The sequence below is a fragment of the Manacus candei genome, unplaced genomic scaffold, assembly GCF_025592945.1.
Source record: "Manacus candei isolate 608988 ecotype Guabito, Panama unplaced genomic scaffold, ASM2559294v1 h1tg000049l, whole genome shotgun sequence".
NCBI lineage: Eukaryota > Metazoa > Chordata > Aves > Passeriformes > Pipridae > Manacus > Manacus candei.
Genome location: NW_026138097.1, coordinates 7,442,501 through 7,459,184, shown reverse-complemented (window position 1 = coordinate 7,459,184; position 16,684 = coordinate 7,442,501). Strand labels below are relative to the sequence as shown.

General features: G+C 44.1%; 1 protein-coding gene across 3 annotated transcripts in view; it reads left to right on the top strand.

Annotated features, from left to right (window-relative positions):
• The first annotated feature begins 6,123 nt into the window (after positions 1 to 6,123).
• Positions 6,124 to 16,684, top strand: part of SALL3 (spalt like transcription factor 3) — a 47,415-nt gene continuing 36,854 nt past the window's right edge. For all 3 annotated transcript variants that reach the window (XM_051798872.1, XM_051798871.1, XM_051798870.1), the window contains exon 1: positions 6,124 to 6,255. In XM_051798872.1, coding sequence (XP_051654832.1) covers positions 6,177 to 6,255 — 79 coding nt within the window. In that variant the 5' untranslated portion in view covers positions 6,124 to 6,176. The remainder of the gene's footprint in view (positions 6,256 to 16,684) is intronic.

Sequence of the window (16,684 nt, the reverse complement as noted above, 5' to 3'; positions counted from 1 at the left end):
AATCAATATTATATCAAGGGGTAACTTTCGTGATAAAGGACTTTAACCACTCTGGCTATTCATCATAAGTCTGTAGCAAGCAGATAGGTCAAAAGAAATTATATTGCACTAAAGAGTGTGTCTTCTTATCTCTCCTATACCAGGGGAATAAGGGACAAGCCGATCGATACAGTAGCTGCTGTATACTTCTTGCAATTATCAATAGCTGATTTCGTCTTTTGAGGCCTGCATCCATTAATACAAACTAATAATAATTTTCTGAGCATATCTGTAGCCAAGGCAATGAAAGTTTTTATACTTGCCAACACTATTTATATAGCTATGTAACAGTGTGTGTGTGTGTGTGTGTGTGTGTGTGTGTGTGTGTGTCTGCAGTGTGCATATATATATTAATATTCATCTCACTTGTCCTTTTTGGAAGCATACAGATTTTTGCAAAGGGGATAAACTCACTGATTTTACATGCACGTAGTACTCCTACTTGTACTTCCTGAAGCATGTACTGACAGACATGTTGCAATACAAATACAGTGGTTTAATATATACAGTACCTATGCATCTATATGTGTAAATAATGCGTAAGTATGTTTTCTTGATAATGTCCCCTAAACGATGTGTATTACAAATATTCCACAAAGCATTTAAAATTCTTGGTTAAATTAGTCTATCAGCTGTTAGGTTAAGGAACGGAAGTAGATGGTAATTGGAGTTTGCTACGTGTGAACATAAGCTTTTGTGTATATGAATCAATGTTTATTTAGACCCAAGGGTGGCATGGTATTAAATAAAGGGAAAAGTAACTTAAACGTTTAAGGCAAAACGTTTAGGCACAGTTGTGCTGTAGGCTGGTTCTATAAATCTCGTGGTGGGGCTAGTTGCTTTCCACAAAAAAATTGTAATAGAAAAGAAACATCTTTATAATTGACATTTGACATGCTGTTTGGGTTAGGCTGTGGTAGACCAAGCACAGATTTCCCTCTGATGGAAACATTTATCATCGTGATTGCTGCAGAGTGGCAGGTGGTGTTATCAATTACCTCTTCTTACCAATAATAATATTAGTATGGTAATATCTTTGCTCATGTGAGAACGAATTAGCGGTCAGTTGCTGCAGCTTTAAACAGACAAAATCGTGCTGGATTTAACCCCAGGGTTCTCAAACAAAAGTTGTGGTGCAGAAAAGGGGTGGGAAGATGATACTTCAGCCTGCCAGGAAGAGTAGGAGATGACAGAAAATAAAGCCCAAATAATTGCATGCCCCCTCGAATAAAGTTGCTGAGCAAAATAATAACTTTAAAAGACAGTCGATGGATTGCACAAAATGTCAGATCCATCTTATCCGCACGTTGGTAACTTTGATGGGTTTAAGAACAACAACCTTGTATAAAGCGTAAGTGTAGAAAGAACTACTTATATGCTCTTTGTGGAGTCAATCTTGTAGATAAGCTGACAGTTTTTATGAACATCGAAAAACCATAAAAATTAGAGCAAAAGCGTAAAGGTGTCGCATTAATACAAAAAAGAAAGTAGTAGTCGGTAAATAATATTGTTAAGCAGGCAGAATAATAATGTGTCGCTTCTGACGATGAAAGGAACGTTGAAAAAGAAGAGGACAATTAACAAATTAGATTTAATTACGGAGAAAAAAACTACTTTTGCTTCCCATCACTAGTAAAGTATTTTAGTGGACCCACCAGTCACGGCGAAGGGGACGCGAGCGGGCGCGGTTTGCGCCGGAATACGCGTGACTGCCAGTCCCGCAACTGCGTCCCCCGCTCGCCTGCGCGCCCCTACCTGTGTGGGTGCGCAGAGATTTACGCGGCTAAGCGATCCCATCCTCCCAGTCCCCCCTCCGCAGTGGCCGTGTTTTTTCGCAGCCCAACTTCAGCGAATGCATCATTATATTTTTTTTCTTTTCGCCTTCGAGTCAGAAACATTAATTAGAAGGTCGGCGGAAAACTTTGCAGTGTAATAGGGAGTGGGGGAGGAGGAAGGGGCCGGAGAAGACGCCTATCACTTCATAACTTTCCACTCGCCTCCCGAGCCCCCTACACTGCCAGGGTTTTCCACGCAGGTCGGGTAGAAAGTTTCCCCCCGGCGATGTGCACAGCTGCCGGCGGTGCGTCCCGGAGGTGCCTGGAGGAGCCGGGGCTCCGCGGCTCTTCCCTGGCGGGGGGCAGCGGCCGCTCCGCGCCACCCGGCAATCGGCCCCGCGACCCCCGCTCAGCGCCGCCGGCTTTTTTTCCCACAGAAAAAGTGGAAAGGCGAGCGGCGTAAGGGAAAAGAAAACCATAAAATGTATCACTTGTAACCCTAGAATATGTTAATGTCAAGAGATACAAATCTGGTAATTATGCCTTTCTTGCCTGTTGTGTTCTCCATTGTTCATTAAACATTAAAGACGGGATTATTTAATTTTCCACTTAAAGATTCTCTCACGTTCCGTAAAATCATATTAATTTTCAAGCATTTTAATTCTTACAAAGGACAAAGTTTGGGGTTTATAACGCTGTCAGTGAGCTGCCTTTTTTTTTTTCTCCCCCCCCACATCGCACTTTTAAAACGCACTTCAGTAAATGGTCTGCTGCTGGGGGAACTACCAGACACTGAGCCATTAGAAAACGCCTAAGTTTAGGGGTAAAAAAAAAAAAAAAAAAAAAAAAAAAAAAAAAAAGTTGCCTCAGCAACAGCAACAAATCCTTTCAAAAGATGACTGGATGAAAATTGACACACTTCTGATACTACTGCAATTGGGGAAAAAAGTGCATGGGCGAGGTGAAAGTGCGTCCTCTCTCATTCCGGGCAAACGTTTCGGTCACAGGGAGTAGCTAAGCCTCTTCACATAAAGCAAGTCGGAAAAAATATCCCTCTCGGTTTTTGAACGGGAAGCCCTAACTCCAGCTCCCCACTCGCGGCTGCGGTGCTGAAGGTTACTTGAACGCCCGCTCGCTTTCACCTGCCCTCTGCCTACAATATAATGCAGCATATACCCACGCGCGCGACGTGTTATTCGTGTGAGCCGAATGCAATAACTCCCTACATCTGACGGAAAAAAAACCATGCTCAATTAATGGGCTCGTCCCCTCCCACTTCATATTAGAAAATTGCATCAGATTTCAACCATCACGACTGTCTCCGTATATTTTAAACGAGACACGCTCAGTGCGACCAAACTTTCAGTGAGGATTGATGCACGGAAAGAAGATGTATTAGAATGTATAGACAGTAAACAAGTTTTTTAATTATAAAGCGGGCAATCATTGCGAGGGGTGTCGTGCATACATCTCGCTAAACGAAGGACAGAAAAGTACACTCGTCTAGTACCAAAAAGGCATTGATCTGGCGTTTCAGTGTTGTTTCCCTTAAGGGTAGTGCCCGTTTCTAACGAATACCTGCCCCACAGAAATCACTGATGTTGTACGTTGGAGCAAACTATCCAAAGTGGCCTAAACTGTCTCCTCTAACTTTATTTGGTTTGCCTACCAACATAAAAGCGGGGAATAAACCGAAAGCCCAGAGACAGGGTATCAGAGCGCACGAGATAAAGGGAGCTATCAGCAGGGAAAGTTTACATAGAGAAGGCTCCCAAAGAAGCCGGGGTTAGTGTGTTTTAAGGACTAGGGCTGGATTACACGGGCTGGGGTGGGGGTATTAGGAGGAAATCCCTTTCACTGATCCCCGGCCCCATGCGCGGAGCTGCCCGCCTCCCTCCCGCGCCCGGTAAGGTGGGCTGCGCCTGCGCACCCCTCCGAAGGCAGGGGCCGGGGCCGGGGCCGCTCCGCCGAGCGCGGCACGGGGCGGGGGTCGGCGGGGAAGCGGCGCGCAGGGGCCGGGCTGCGACTAACAGATTTAAAAAAAAAAAAAAAAAAAAAAGAGAGAGAGAAAGAAAAAGAAAAAAAATGGGAAAAAAACCCCCTCAAACAAAGCAAAACGGCGGAGGGGGTCGCAGGAGTAGCCCCCCGCCCCGAAAGCACACATGCACAGCACGGCGCGGAGCTGCGCGACAGGGCAGTGCGCGCACTGCGGGCCCCTGCGCGGTGCGACGGCGATCGGCGACGGTGGGGTACATCCTAGCGGCGGCTGGCTGCCATGGGAGCGGGCTGGCCACGCTCCCCGCCCGCCCCGGCCGAGGGGGAGGCGGGCAGGGACGGCCACGGGAAGCGGCAACTTGTGGTGGCGGCCGGGGAGACGGAGCTGCTGCGCGGCGGAGGGGCCGCCCGCCTCCCCGGGGGACGGACGGGGCGGGAGGGACGCGAGTCGGCGGGACGGGGCGGGGGAGGCTAGGCCCGGCTCCCCGGTAACTTGTAATGCGATAGAGGAGGAAGCGGGGGGTTGGAGGAGAGGGAAGTCTTTCCCCACCCCCCCTCCTCACTTTTACAAAAAAAAGGGGGGGGCCTGCGAGAAAAGCCTCTGTTGGGAAAGTGCGTGCAGAGAGGGAGGCTCGGCGGCGGCGGGGAGCGCATCGGGCTGCGGGGCTGGGGGCAGCCCCGGCGGCAGCCCCGGCAGCGCGGCACGGGAGGCGGAGGAGGAGGAGGAGAGTAGGAGGAGCTGCCGTGTGACCCGCACCGCTCCCAAACTTGAAAGTTTATCTGCCCGAAATCAAGAGCGGCCGCGGTGTGCGCAGGGCTCCTCGGCACGGAGCGGAGCCAGCGATCGGCGGACCCGCCGCGCAGGGAGCGGCTGCCGGAGCCTCTGCGAACGAGGCAAGGCAGGGGAGGGGGGATTACCCCAGCGACAACAACAGCCACCCCCCACCCCCCAAAACTGGGAGAGGATCCATGCTATTTGCTGGAGACCAAGGACTTGCTTATCGGCGCACACGCGAGCCCGCTGTCATTAGCTAAAAGGACACACGGCTGAGCCGGGGGGGGTAGGTGGGCGGAAGGGTGAGGAGTGTCACAAAAAGTCATTACAACCTGAGAGAGAGGGGGAAGAAAGAAAAAAAAACTTCCTACCAATGGACAACAGGAAGTGACCACCACCACCAACGGGGAGTCTCTGCTTGGAGAAAGAAGCTGCAAGACAAAGAAGAAGGAAGGAGAGGTGAAAGACAAAACTACCCAAGGTCTTCTGCGTTTGCGTGCGTGCGCTTTCGAGAGAGTCAACAGAACAAAAGTCAGCAGGGAAGGGGAGACAGAAAGAGCGACGGAAAAGGAGACAGGATGGAGGAAGAGCTAAAGACAAGCATGTGAAGACCAAGGGGAAAGAGCAGAGCAACGCCGAAAAAGAAAGCACACTGAAAAGAAATAGAAAAAGAAAAGGCTTACACAAAAGTTTCTTTTCCTCCTGGGAAGAAATTACTCACACGCACACAGAAATCAGATGCCTCAGATGCCTTGCAGCTCAACTTCTGGGGAAAGGGAGACCGAGAGAGAAGAGAACGCAGAGTGATGTGAAGAAAGGGGGGGTGGGGGAAGCCCGAAAGAAAGCAAAGCAAAAGAAACTGAGAGACAGGGGGAAGAAAGAAGGACGGACAGAAAAGCGAAGATCGTGACCTTTCCCAACAAGTGAACCTTGCACATATGTTGTGTAAAGTGTGTGCAAAACAGATTCCCTTCTGCGTGGTGCGTGTGTGCTTCGCTGCTGCTGCTGCTGCTGCTGCTGCCGCCGCCGCCGCTGCCGCCGCCGCGGTCGGTGCCTCTCGCAGGCGGCGCTGCCGGCGCCGTGGAGACGCATCATTTGGCGGAGCGAAGCGGCTAATTGCGGAGCCCCGTCCTTCATTTACATATGCAGCCTGAGTCCGCTGGAGCCGCGCCAATCCGCGCTCGCCCCCAGCACCATTAATCGCCATGCATTATTCACAACCATAATTACTGAGCCCCATGCGCGCTGCGCGCAGCCGCCCCAGCCCGCCGCCCCGCGCACACCCCGCCGCTCCGCGCACACCCCGCCCGGCTCATCCCCCGCTCGCTCACCCGCGCACCCGCGCACTCATTCACTCACTCCCAGTTTGGCTGGCTGGTTAGCCTTGCTTTTTTTTTTTTTTTCCCCGTGGTGTTTGTTGCCTTTTCTGTTGTTTGTTTGGTTTGTTTTGCAACTCGACTTTTATTTGTGAACAGTTATTTCCAACCCCCAGCCCTCCTTCCCTCGTTCCCAATTCCTCCCCCCTCTCCTTTCCACCTCCACGTCGCTGATGCCTCTGCAAAAAGCAGAGTCAAGACGGCTCAGTTAGCAGCATGTCTCGTCGAAAGCAAGCGAAACCTCAGCATCTCAGGTCGGACGAAGAGCTGCAAGCGGAGGTAGTTTCTGAGCACGGTAAGGGCTCCTGGCGGCTTCTTTCTCCTCTCTCTCTCTCTCTCTTTTTTGTGAGGGTGTTTCGGATGGAGATAGGTGAATTTATGGTGATGGTGAACATGGGAGCGCAATCGCACTGCAGCGGGAGAATGGGAATTAAAGCAGCTGGGGGAAGAAGCAGCGGAACTGAGAAGTTCGCAGTTTTGCCAAGTTTCTGCTGCCCACCCCCTGCCTTTAACCAGCCCTCCCAGCAGCAACCTCTCGGCCTCCCCAGCGCTTTGATCGCGGCTGGGATCGGCGACGGGGTCGGCCCTCCCTCCCTACTAACCCGGGCTCCACCAGCTGCAGGAGCGGGCGCCCCGGAGCAGCGCCTGCCTGCTCCTGCTGCGCTCCCTCGCGCTGTGTGACTGGGTACCCCCTTTTTCTCCCTCCTGCTCCCTCCTGGCAGAGGCTCGGAGCGGACAGAAGCCATATTCCCCTCGCCCCACCGGCAGGAAAGTTGGGACAGCCGGGGCTGGGGTGCCCTGCAGGAGCTCCCGCGGGCGGCCGGGCCACGGGGCAGCCCCACCGCAGCCGCTGCCAGGGGCTGCCCCCGTCGCCCCGGGCCGCCCGCGGGGGCTGCCCTGGCCGCTCCCCCCGTCTGTCCCGGGGGAGCGGCCGGGACCCCGGCAGAGGCGGGCAGGATCGCTCGGGTGCGCAGGGCCAGCGGAGTTGGTTTCATTATTTTCGAGAAGATTGAACAGCAGCTTTTCGCCTCCCCCCCCCTTCCCCTTTCGCCTCCTGGCTCTGCTGCGACTGTAATTATTATCAGTGGTAGGTGACACGGAGTGCCACCACCGCCACCAGCCCCTGTCGCGCCGGCTGCTGTGGGGACGGGTTATTTTCTCGCCCATCCGCCATTCCTCGCTCCCTCCCCACACGCAGGCACACGCACACTTGCTTTTATGCATCTGGGTTGCCAGGCGGCTCGTGAACAAGTGTCCAAGGCTGGAGAGATTTGGATCACGCCTTATTTCCACTTTGCTGTAATTTTATTTTCGAGAATAGGGCTGCAGGGTTTTCTTCTTCCTTCTGTGTCTCTTTTTTTATAATTTTCAGTTTTAATTCTCTTAGTAGTCCCTGGCGCTGCAGCGTGCAAAGGCACGCCACAGCCCATGCTCCCTTCTCCTGGGCTAAGTTGAAAGCTTCCACTTGAAAGTTTTTCTTTTCCTCTTTGCAGAGAGCCCACTGCTTTCTTAGTTTCTCACGTAGCCAAGCAGGAGCCCCAATGTTTTCTGCTTTCTGTGTAGGCCCCTTCCTCCACTGTTTTATCCCCCCTCTCCCTCCCTTCGAAAAGGAAAAAAAAAAAGGCCTTCTCCTGCTTTAAAACTATAATTACTTTTAAGTTGCATCTCTGGGTAGAGAAAGGCAGCAAAGTTGAAGCCTGAGAAGGATTTTGACTATTGTATCCGAACTTTACAGCCCTGAAGCTTAAGGCAACGTGAATCCACTTCATCAGGTTAAAACATCTGTCAGACTGGCAAGTTGTTAAGCCTCCTGCTCCTTCCCAGGGTATTTGAGGAGGCAGGGAGTGAGTCCCACTGCTAAGGGGGCTACTGCTACTGCTCCAGGAAAACCCACTTGGGTATTGACATTAACAGGAACACGAAGAAATGCTTCCTTCTGTCACAGTGGAGGAGCAAAGCAGTGCATTTTCAAATTTTTTTTTTCCTTAGGAAACTGTGGTCATGTAAAATAAATTAGTGTAGGCAAGCAGATGAGAGTTAATATTTTATTATGCAAACAAGATTTGTTGAGCCCATCTCTGTTGGTGTGGGTTCTAGGTCTAAGAATTTATCATTAGCATTATAAACTTTTACATCCTCTGAATCCATTTCAATACTGAAAAATAAAACCCTACTACTTCATTATGACACTTCTGGCAAGTTAATAAATTGAAAAAAATTGTTAAACTAGGTTTTTGTTTTGTTTTGTGAATCTTATCTATGTAGCCATGTCACCCGAGATTAGAACAAGAGATATGCTAAAAAGAAACGCTTGCATATGGTGGGTAGATTAAGGACAAAGAATCTTTTTGTCATGGAAATGGGGTTTTTTCCCTTTTTTGGGGGGGTTTTGTTTTGTTTACTTCATCACATAGAATTTCTCACACTTGGTTTGTTTTGTATTGCCCTCAATGACTACATGATCAAATGAATGGATTTATTTCTGCCGAATGAGAAAGACAGTCTTTCCATCAAAAGGACTACATTGCATCCCAGTGAGGAATTTTAAAGCGTTATTATTGTGGTCCGTGAATAGCACAAAATCGGCTTTCACAGCAGCCCTAAAATGCAAGTGTAAATACTTTTCAGCCTTAGAAGGCTGTTATCAAAATGTGCTATGTTTCCTTTTATTAAAACATATTTTAATTAATAGAGTGAAACCCTTGGTAGTTAACAATTAACAAGCTGAAGTAGTGGTTTTGCACTTTCATTTGAGAAATGTGAACAAGGTGGAGACAGGCTACACGAGCAGAGGGCTATCTAGTGCGCATTAGTGTAATGTAAATCATTTACACGTTATATTAGGAAGCCTAACGATTGCCATACTTGAAAGCAATTTTATAGGCCAAATATAATGAGAGCTTCAAATCTCGTGAATTGGAACACTTCTTGTCAAGTCAGTGTCCTTCGTTTCTGTTCACAGCTGTAATCAAGATATTGCTACAGTTCCTGAGTGTATTTTGCAACAGGCCAAAAATAGTTTGCACAGTGCAAGAATATTTGTCGTTTTTAGAAAGCAAACTGTTTAAGCAGTATTACTTGATTCATGTGGCCTTTTCACTCATTTTGCTGTTCGTCTACAAAGGAGTTAATGCAAGAATAAGCAAATGAAGCTTATTCTTTATTTATTGAAATCATGTTTAATGCCACCTCAAAGTAGATTTTATAAAATGAACCATTTAAAAATTAATATCAAAAAATGTAATCCTTGGAGTGAAGGGACAGTCATAGTAGCAGAAAGAGCCTGGCAGTTTGGTGTGCAGAATGGAAGATAAACATTAGGCTGAGTTTTAAGTTGACTTGTCGCACCATAACTTTTGCGTTAACGTTATCGCAGAAGTTTTAGAATTTAAACAAATAATTTTATAGCCAGCTTGGGCTACAGCATAACACAACTGCATTCAAACAGGGCAATGTCATGGTGGCAAGATAATCTGTTGGAAATCTGAAGATAATTAGCAATGTCATCAACTACAGATAACACACTCAAAATTATTTGAAATTATTTGTTGAAAGTGAAATGCTAAAAATATATTTTTTTAATAATTTTGAAGGGAAGTGTTAACAAACAGCTGATGATATATTTCTTGAACAATTGCACTGTAGAAGAGTGAACAAAAGATACCTATTAAAAGAACCCCACACTTTGAGGTTGCTAAATAAGAAGGTCTGCTGGAAATCATTTAAAAACAGCAGCAGCAGGACTCAGATGACTGTAGAATACAATAATCTCAGTTTCTCAGTAAATGTAAATCATTGTAAATCATTTCTGATACACTTGCCTAATTCAACAGATTACAAATGAATCGGAATTGTAGATACAATGCACATGCTTCAACTCTGATTACTTTTAAATTAAACCACAGACATTTGTATTTTTAAGGTAAGGATAATAGAAAGGGGATTTTTTTGTTCTTTTTTTTTTTTTTTTGTAATGCTGAAGAGTGATTGTCAAGAGTGTGCAGGTGAGGTTCTGGTAAGAGTGATGACAAATGATGCTTTGGACTTTCTCACGTGAAGTTTCTGGCAAAGAGGTATCGTTGTTTAGCCTGAGGTGGAAGAGATCACCTTGTAATGAACTGTTAATGGCAGTTTTCTAATGTGCCTTTTGCAGTCATTTTTTAAAATATTGGTCCTCTTTTTCCACCCACACTTCAATACATACAACATAGTCTAAACTAGTTGATCTTTTTCATTCTGGTAAAATGGGATCGGGCTGTGTAGTTTTGAGCAGTTTCATGACTGCACTCGGTATTCTTCTGGGGTGTCTCCACAGGCACACTTGCTCAGCTCCAGCAACGACGCAGTTCAATATGTAGCAGCCAGCTTCACGTGTGTTTGCTCTATCTGCATATACAGAGGGTTAAAACACATTTTGGGGGGACATTCTTCCGTGTAAAATAGAGGTATTCTCTATTGCTTAGACACTGTTGCGTTTAAAACTTGCTAAGTCGCAAGCAGCTGTCAGTAAACATAAAACTTAGGTGATTTTTGCAAACGTTTGTTCTGAGGCAAGTGTAAGAGAAGGCTTTTTGTTTTGAAAAAGGCCAAATAAGTATTGCTATAAATTGTGCCTTTGGTGAGAAACGGTAATTGAAACTTTATATAAATACTTCTATTATTACAGTAGAGACTTAACATTTGAACTATGTAACATCTCTATTTGTATAATTTTAAAAATACTCTGCTTTGAATTGTGTTAGGAATAGAAAATTATTTGGAATAATAAGGAAACTACAGCAATCAGCCAATTTGTTGATGTATATATAACAATGAAAGTAGACAAAACTGGGTCAGATTTTATCTAGTGATGCTGGTCTTGAAGTGATCTCCTGAGGTAGACATTAAGACTTTTTTCAGAGTGGGAGGGAGGAAATTTTGAAAGGTGTGGTGGTTAAAATTCTGTATAATTAAGCTATTAATATGCATACATTTAGCTGTTGAAAATTACTTTTCCTTGCCTAAGAGAGGAAAAAGCTACAACTCAACAAATGTGTGGCATTAAAAAAAGAGTAAAAATAGCCTAATGAATGGCAAGTAATAGTGCCATCTGAAAAATAGTCTGAGTCCTGGGAAGATTTTCTGGATATCTCTCCTTCATTTGATTTGTTGACTGCCAAGAATAGACAAGCATATCTGTTGACAATCCATCATTCAAGGCATGAGTCAATCACTTTTGCTGATAATAAACCAGGTCTGGCATGACAATAAAATAGTTAAGTACTGACACATTTTCCAAAATGAAGCATGTAAAAATAATTTCTTTCATAGTATTGTATTAGTAAAATAAGAGTAATTTTCTGTATCTTTTTTTCCAGAGGAAGCACAAGTAAATCTAGTTTCAGCAGTAAATTTGTATCGAATTGTACATATCAATGTAAATCCTGTTTCCTTTACACTCTAAAACTTCCCCACTTAATGTAGTGGTGTTTTCCTAACTAAATGTTTTCCATTAATACAAAAAAAGGGGATTTAGGCCAAAAGGTACTTTTAGGATCTGGTTCAGTTGTAATGCTGTTAGACCTAGAGTACATTTCTTCTTACCAAGGAAAACCCCTTCAAAATCGTGAAAACCAGAAAAATAATTGTTTATAAGGGTGATAGAAAACCATAAAGCAACACATTTTAAAAATCCATTTCTTTTAAGTTGAAAAGTGAAAAGATAGAGGACTAAAGAGAGGGGACTTTTTTATTATTGTGGGATAAGATAAATCTTTACAAAAAGCCCTTCTTTAATTCTTATTGCCACTCTCTAACACTGGTGTGTATGGCGTGTTCCCTCCCCCCTCCCCAGTTTCGCCATTCCACACCCTCCCCCCCGAAAAAATCTGAACTCTATCACTGTTCGCAAAAGAAACACCAACAAAATCTCCAAACTTTTGAGCCAGAGAGCGAGGCGCACCGAAGTACTCGGGCAGGCTGTTGACCTCCTGCGGTGGCCGCCGGGCTGCGGGCCGGGGTGGGTTCGGGGGGCGCAGGTGGGCGCTGCGCGGGTGGGTCGCGCCGCGCCGCGGGGTGCTGCGGGAGCTCAGCCTGGGATTGCCGGGGAGAAGGTGGGATCGCGGAGCACCAGAAAGCTTCCCCAGGCCTCCTCTCCCTGAGGGTGGGTAGTTAGAAGTGCTTTGACAAGGCTTGCTGATTTAACCTTTGCCTGCTTTGCCCTGCCAGGGGTGGCCACTAGATGTCAAGCTCATAATACAATTAGTACATCTGTGCAGTTGACCTTGGCAGCACGGCTTACCACTGTTCTGTTAAGTGTTAACACTGAATTTGAGTGTTAACTAGAGATCCCTCGGAGTTTGCTACATGCTGTACAGCTTATCAAATGCCCATCTAGTTCAGCACAAGTGTTTACAGTCCTTTAAGAAGGAAAAAGGTTTCCTTTTGTGAAGCCCGGCATCTTGAGCTGCTTAATTAACCCTGCAGGTGCTGCCGTATTTTTGTTTCAGTTAATCAAAACCGACTTGTCATTCAGTGTTTCAGGAGATCCCTTCTCCTGGTGCCATTTGATAGTTTTCATTTGGGAATTTGTTGATGTTGTAATGTCCCCAGATCTGGAAATAATGAAAGCTCATGGATTTGTTTAGATCATTATGTGCTTTGCTATCCTGTGCAATACTGCAGTATATGGAACAGTGAAAGGCCAAAATGACTGAGCTGCACAACTGACATTGAATCACTCCAGGTTTGCTCTTTCAAGCACTCCTGATTGTGAGTAATTTTACTCTGAGGAGTAGTGTCACCGAGTCCAGGACTTGTGAGTTCAGTTTTGAGATACTTAGGAGATGAAGGATTGGGTCCTCACATCAGCTTCTCTTCTTGTGAGCCTTCAAACACTAATTTGTAAGCGTTTCTGTGCTTGTTCAGAGAGTGATTGGCTTTGTTCATTCATGCAGGATGTTAGGAGTTACATAGTTTAAGATGTAGTTAATGATACACTTTTCAAAATAGGAAAGCTATACAGAATTTACGCTGCTCCTTCTTTCTTCTAGTTTATTTGTTTTGTTTTGGTTTTTCAATGTCTGTTTCATCTCAGCTATGTTAGAAGCATTGGCCTCGGTTTTTTTGTTTGTTTTCTTTTTTAGGATTCCCAGTAAAAGTTGATGCATTCCAAATAAAGGTGGTTCCTACAGCCATCATCATTATTTGCACACAAATTCTTTACAACCTGAAATTAATGTATACATGCCATAACAGCCAACTGAATAGCTATTTCTATGATTTTGAAAAACATAGCACAGGGCCTGTTTAATATGATACCTTGCAGAAATATTACAAACAATTTGTGAAGCTTGCATCTGTTCCACATCTGCATCCACGCAGAAAGGCACCAGTGTTTGAGATACTGAAGTGCTTCACTGCGCAGATTAGAAACTGCAAATGTTTTAACCAGAGTACAGTTAGTGCTTGTGCCACAGGTGGCTGTTACTTAACAAATTCTGAGATTTAGGCTACTGAATAGATCAAACCGAGTGTGCCAGGTCAGTACCGGGTTTTGCATAGCAAGAGTGCCCTCCACTGTTCAAATCCATACTAACAGTTTTTGTGGTCTGAGAAAAGGGACAGAAAATTTTTCTTTTGAGTCTGGAATTTCTTCTAGATTGTTAAACACAGTAGGGGTCTCTATTTGTCTCCTCCTGTTTCACAGCTTGGGCTCAGTATGTGATAATTCATCTTTCTTTATGGGATTCAAAGCTATCATAAAGAGTTAAAAAGAATTAATTTGCAAGAAAATAAACGTGTTCTAACAATTTAAGAAAACTTTCTTTAAAAGCTTCGTCAGTTTTAAGAGATGATAGAGCTAAGGAAAAAGTGTTCTTCTCCAGGATCAATTCGTTGCTACAAGGCAACTGCTTCCAAATTAATATGATTTTTAAAACAAAAAAATTTATGGGTTTTTTTTCAGTATAGTTTCTTCCTTTATTGAATCTGTGCTTGGGGAAAAATAAGTTTGTCTATTCTGATGATAGCAGTGGTAAATACTTGTCCTGTATCAGTGCGATGGGCTCAAAGTTTTATTTATAATAATGCTTGTTTAAGTAGACAAGAATGCTGTGAACTGCACTTTGAAATTATTGTTGGATTTGCATGCGAGAGCATTATATGCATCTGTCTTCATAGTTAGCAGATATTTTAGCTTTAGCTGATGCTCACAAATGCAATTTTCCCTGAAACTTCTTCACAGTTTGTACACTGCTTCTCAGTGGTTTTTTTTTTATCTTTCTGAAAGAAATATTAATTAGCTCTCAATTACGCAGCTCTGAATGCAGAAATAGTAGTAATTCATACAACACTTTTCCATGCTTTCATTCGTATTATTGTGTGTAGTCTAAAAGGAAGCTTCAGAAAATATTTTACTCACACATTTGTTGGATTCCTTTACAAGGCAGTTTTGTTTTAATGCTTCAGGAAGGTATCAGCATTTAATCTAGGTGCAAGCTTTAGGAAACGTTGATTTTACCGAAGTGTCTTATGAGTCATATATAATTTGAAGATTCCATAATACAGAGTAACAAAATAACAAAACACTAAATAGTGTGAGATCATTTTATTGTAATAGTCCTTATTTAATATTATTGAAAAGGCTCTTTTCAGGTAATTTACATGTGTGGAACTAGAACTGAGTTATGATGGGACAAAATGAAAAGATTCTGGAGCAAAGGTGAGACACATTGGCTGGTTAGGGTTTTTTCCAGACTGGAAACAGTTAGTCCTAAAAAAGTGGGCATTTAATAAGCCGTATATGTTTTCACTATTAACTTGACTAGCACGTGATGTTTAGTTTAAATCTGTTTCACAAAAGTAGATATCAACATTTTTGAAGGAGTAGAAAAGTAGATATCAACATTCATTATATTTTATCTTGCGCATCATGCAAGAGGCTTTCCTCTCACACAGAGGAAAAAGATATCTACCAGCAATAAAAATTCAGAACTAGTAAAACCAGGTTTACAAATCCTGTGTGTGAGTAGTCAAAACTGGCCATTTTTTCTTAACTCTGCATATTTCCTGATGGAAACTGAGGGACCCAGGGCACCCTTTCACCCCTCTCCCTTTGCCTAGGGCACTGAGGAAGCAGGCCAACACCATCCTCCTTGCTCCAGCCTGAAAAGTGTTTGGTGGGTACGCTTAGTGAGGGGGACAGAGCAAAGCCTCCCGGTGTCAGCCCCTTGTACCCCTCTCATTGAGTCAGCAGAACACCTGAGTGGCTTCAGGTATCACCACCCCAAAGTGACTTTCTCAAAATACCTTCGTTTGAATTTCTATGGGCTCATTTTAGGGCCAGACCTCAGTGATGCAAAGTGACAGCGCTGCTGGAGCCACCGCGGCTCTGTGGGCTGGTACCTGCTTAGGAGCTCGCCCCGGGTACCATTTGAGAGATGCTGCCTGTGATTTTTCACCTGTTTTCATAGGGTAAGCTTTATATGCTGTAATTCATCTTGCATCCCATAGCAGCTTCAGATTAGTCTGTTAGCTGTTAGACTGCTAATGAGAAAAAGAAAATAACTGAGAGGTTATTAGTGGCTGAGATCCTGACTGCTGCACAAAACTCCCATTCAACACCTTTTGTGTAACTAAGAACTGCAAAATTCAACCCATGTCTATAAGATTAAGCAAGTCTTCGATTAATTCCCCCAAAGTCCTTGAAAATTTTTACTGCATCACATCCTCCCTGTAATAATAAAAAATATTATTTCTCTTCAGTAAAAAATAGAAGAAAATAGATGAAATTCTTCACTACCTGATGGAGTCAATCACTTTGTAATATATCAAAAAATGAAAGCAAGCTATAAAGCATAAAGAACTATGGGAAAATGCTATGTTTTCCCACAATAGATATATTGTGTAACTAAAAAAACCAAAAATTAATTTTAGCTTAATATTTTAGCATTTAACATTTTTAATATTCTGGAGTAATGATTAAATTTTGGTATTGATTTCTGTCATTCATAAAGTGACTGAATTTTAAGAAAACAGCAAAAATATCCTCTCATGTAGAATGCTTTTAAGCTTTATTTCTTGTTGAATTCAGTGAAGACTTACACTTCAAAAGCAACAATAAACACAGTACCTTAGTGCTTTCATATTAGTAAGTACTACCGAAAGGGAAGTTAGAAACCCCATTTGTGTAATACAGGGGCGATGTCCATTTGTCCTATACAGACGTATATAATAAAAAATATTTATCAGTTGTAATTTTCAGTCTTCCTTGTTTCCCCCCCCCAAGTGCTTGTTTGCGTGACTAGTTCATAGTTCAATCCTGTTAATTTCAGCAGTGTTTCTAATGTGAATAAAGGCTACTGATTTGAGTAGGACTTACTGGATTGAGACCATAGTCTGTCATTCTGTGAAGCATCTTTGTAGCCTCAGTGTGCTGTGCAGGAAATGTACCATCATCTGTGGCAAAGCGGCATTTACTTCAGTGCCATCTGTGTCACCTGCTTGCCTACCTGTCCAAGAAAGTGAAGCTTTGAGAGAGATCTGTTTGACTTTTTTAAGAAATGTCAAAATAATTTATCCTAAATGGAAAATACTCTGGTGAGATTCTTTGTATGTCTAGTTTCAGGTTGACTTGGGTGGAAAAAAAAATCCTAGTGACTCCTAGCATTATTCTCTAAAATAATTTTCAAAAGCAGTCCTTGCATATTTCAAGGCAAATAGATGATGAGGTGAATGAACTTGGG